The 2,500-nt window shown below is 34.6% G+C and overlaps 1 protein-coding gene across 7 annotated transcripts in view; it reads right to left on the minus strand.

Moving 5' to 3' along the window:
* LOC115215844 (tetraspanin-33) overlaps positions 1–2,500 on the minus strand; it is a 40,245-nt gene that overhangs the window by 8,264 nt on the left and 29,481 nt on the right. For 3 of the 7 annotated variants that reach the window (XM_036506153.1, XM_036506152.1, XM_029785178.2), the window contains one exon: positions 918–1,028. The exons of the other annotated variants lie outside the window; for them this stretch is intronic. In XM_036506153.1, coding sequence (XP_036362046.1) covers positions 918–1,028 — 111 coding nt within the window. The remainder of the gene's footprint in view (positions 1–917; positions 1,029–2,500) is intronic. 7 annotated transcript variants of the gene reach the window in all.

Raw genomic sequence — 2,500 nt, forward strand, 5'->3', positions numbered from 1 at the left:
GACCACAGAAATTAAATCAATGATCTCTGTTCTTCCTTGGTGCACACTGCCAGTGGAGTGGCCACATTTACTCTGTAACACAAGAAAAAAACAGAAACAGTCGAGGCCAAGCCTTGGTTACATAACGACAAGAGTGCCACCTTTGAGCACATGAACACTGAAGGCAGCGCAGCCAGCCTGAAGAAAGTTTTAATGTAAGTGCAGATCATTTTTTACTTCCCCCATATAATGGAGGGCACCATTAGATGTCACCAGATAAAATGGTGGTGAAATCTGAGCAAATAGCTACACCGAAAGTAGTGAGATTCAGATTGGATCAGTGCTGGATAATCCATCTGACTACAAAACCAATACCATACCCAGGTTTTCTGACTATCAAAACAACCATTATATGAAATAGGGAAACTCGTTTCCTATATATAATCACAGCTAGTAAACCTATTTTTTTAAAGCATTTATGATGATTCCAAGGTGACTTTCTGATCAGAAAAAGAAAAAAAAAAACATTACTGCAGGCATTGACTCTAATGCTGAACATACACAATCTAAATATATATTGGATGGTACAGAGCAGTAGTCCCCAACTTTGTTTGGCACCACAGACTGGTTTCATGCAAGTCAGTTTTTCTACAGATTATAGGATCATGCATTCTTATTATTGTTACAGTTAGCTTCTGGGCTTAGTTTGTCAGCGCATGAAAAAAACTAAGACAAACATGGGAGAAAGCGACACAAATGGATGTAGTAACTTTTCAAAATAAAACCCCCTTCAGACTATGATAAAATGGAAATGAAATTTTAAAATTTATTCTTTCTCTGTGGCCCTGTACAAAATGATTCACAGCTCAGTAATTGTCTGTGACCTTGTGGTTGGGGACTCCTGATGTGTAGAGAATAACAAAAATATTGAAGCTCACCTCCAACAGTGCTATTACTAACATGGACAAACCAATTATGACTGCATTCATTTTGAAGATATTCATCAAAACGGGAACACAACCTTGTATGAAAATGCGTTTGTTTGGATTCTGTCAAGAAGAAAAAAAAGAAGAAAAATATTCAATTTAAAAAAAAGGCCTACCTCCAGCCTACAGATACATGAGACCAGAGCTTAAACAGATTTTCAAGGTGTTTAAACTGAGTATACAAGAACTTCAAGAATTGAAACCACCATCTACTAGTCATCAAGCCAATGCCATAAACACTGGACCACATGCTTTTACATATTAAATTAAGGACATATTAAAAGCATATTGAATCGTAAAGCATTAAAACTGAATAGTAATATATTTAGAATGGTCTACAAGATATCAGAAAGATTATCTTTCTGTTTGTCTTTTCAAATGTTCTTCATTTAATATTCATCAGTATTTCAATCTGAACTTTGGAATTCATTATTTTGTATTAAAATCTGAAAACCTATTTAATACTATTGCACTTCTGACAAAAATATATATTGATATAAAGCTATGAATGTATGAAAATATATAAATTATGTACAAAAACAGAGATAAGTTTCTTATCCCCATGAAAATAAAATTTAACACAATATATGGATACAATTGTGCCAATCTATTCTTTAAAAAACTGTTGTACTATTTATAGAACTACGTGGAAGTTAGAAAGCAAACTCAAGTCTTGATTGTCTTTATTCTTATCAAATACAAAGTTTAGCCCTTTTGATACCAATTTGCCTGAGATTGCTCCCAGCACATTTCACATATATTCCAAACACCAGCTTAATAATGATAGTTATTTCACTAGATCCATCATTGCTTCAAAATTAATTGAAACAAAGGCAATATCTTTTAATTTGTAAATGTTAACAAACGAGTTAAAGAATAATATGGAAATAATTTAATTCACAAACTATGAATTCTAAAGCAAAATAATTTCTAGTCTGAAGCTGGGACCTGGAATCAACTTGTGTTTAATTATGTGACTCCTTAAGTAAGGATATATGCTTAGTTACCCTATCCTCTAAGAGGACAAAGTTTAAATGTTAGCCTTTTGTAATCTCCCACCCATATAATCTCAGGTTCAGTCCATTTGCATGGCACATCAGATAAGTGCCTTAGCTTCAGGCCAACTAAAGCGTTGTGAGTGGATTTGGTACACAGAAATTGAAAGAAGCACATCGTGTGTGTGTGTGTGTACATAAGTATGTGTGTGTGTGTGAGTTACTGTCTCCTAGCTTGGACTTTATGTAATAGCTGTAAACCAACACTATCATGCAAACAGTTTCTTTCATTTCCAGTACTCTGTTGTGAAAGTATGCCTGCTCACAGGGAAATATTCCCTTGCTTGGAAACAGGTGAGGGTTGGTGACAGGAAGGGGCATTCAGCCACAGAAAAAAATCCATTTCTACAAATTCCATCTGACCCATGCTAGCATGGAAAAGTGAATGTTAAATGATGACAAATGATGGATTGATTAGCTTGAGAAGTTACAGTAATTGGGGTAATGTTGTGGCACAGGTACCTTTTCCAAATATATTAG

Source organism: Octopus sinensis, linkage group LG9, assembly GCF_006345805.1.
Source record: "Octopus sinensis linkage group LG9, ASM634580v1, whole genome shotgun sequence".
Lineage (NCBI taxonomy): Eukaryota > Metazoa > Mollusca > Cephalopoda > Octopoda > Octopodidae > Octopus > Octopus sinensis.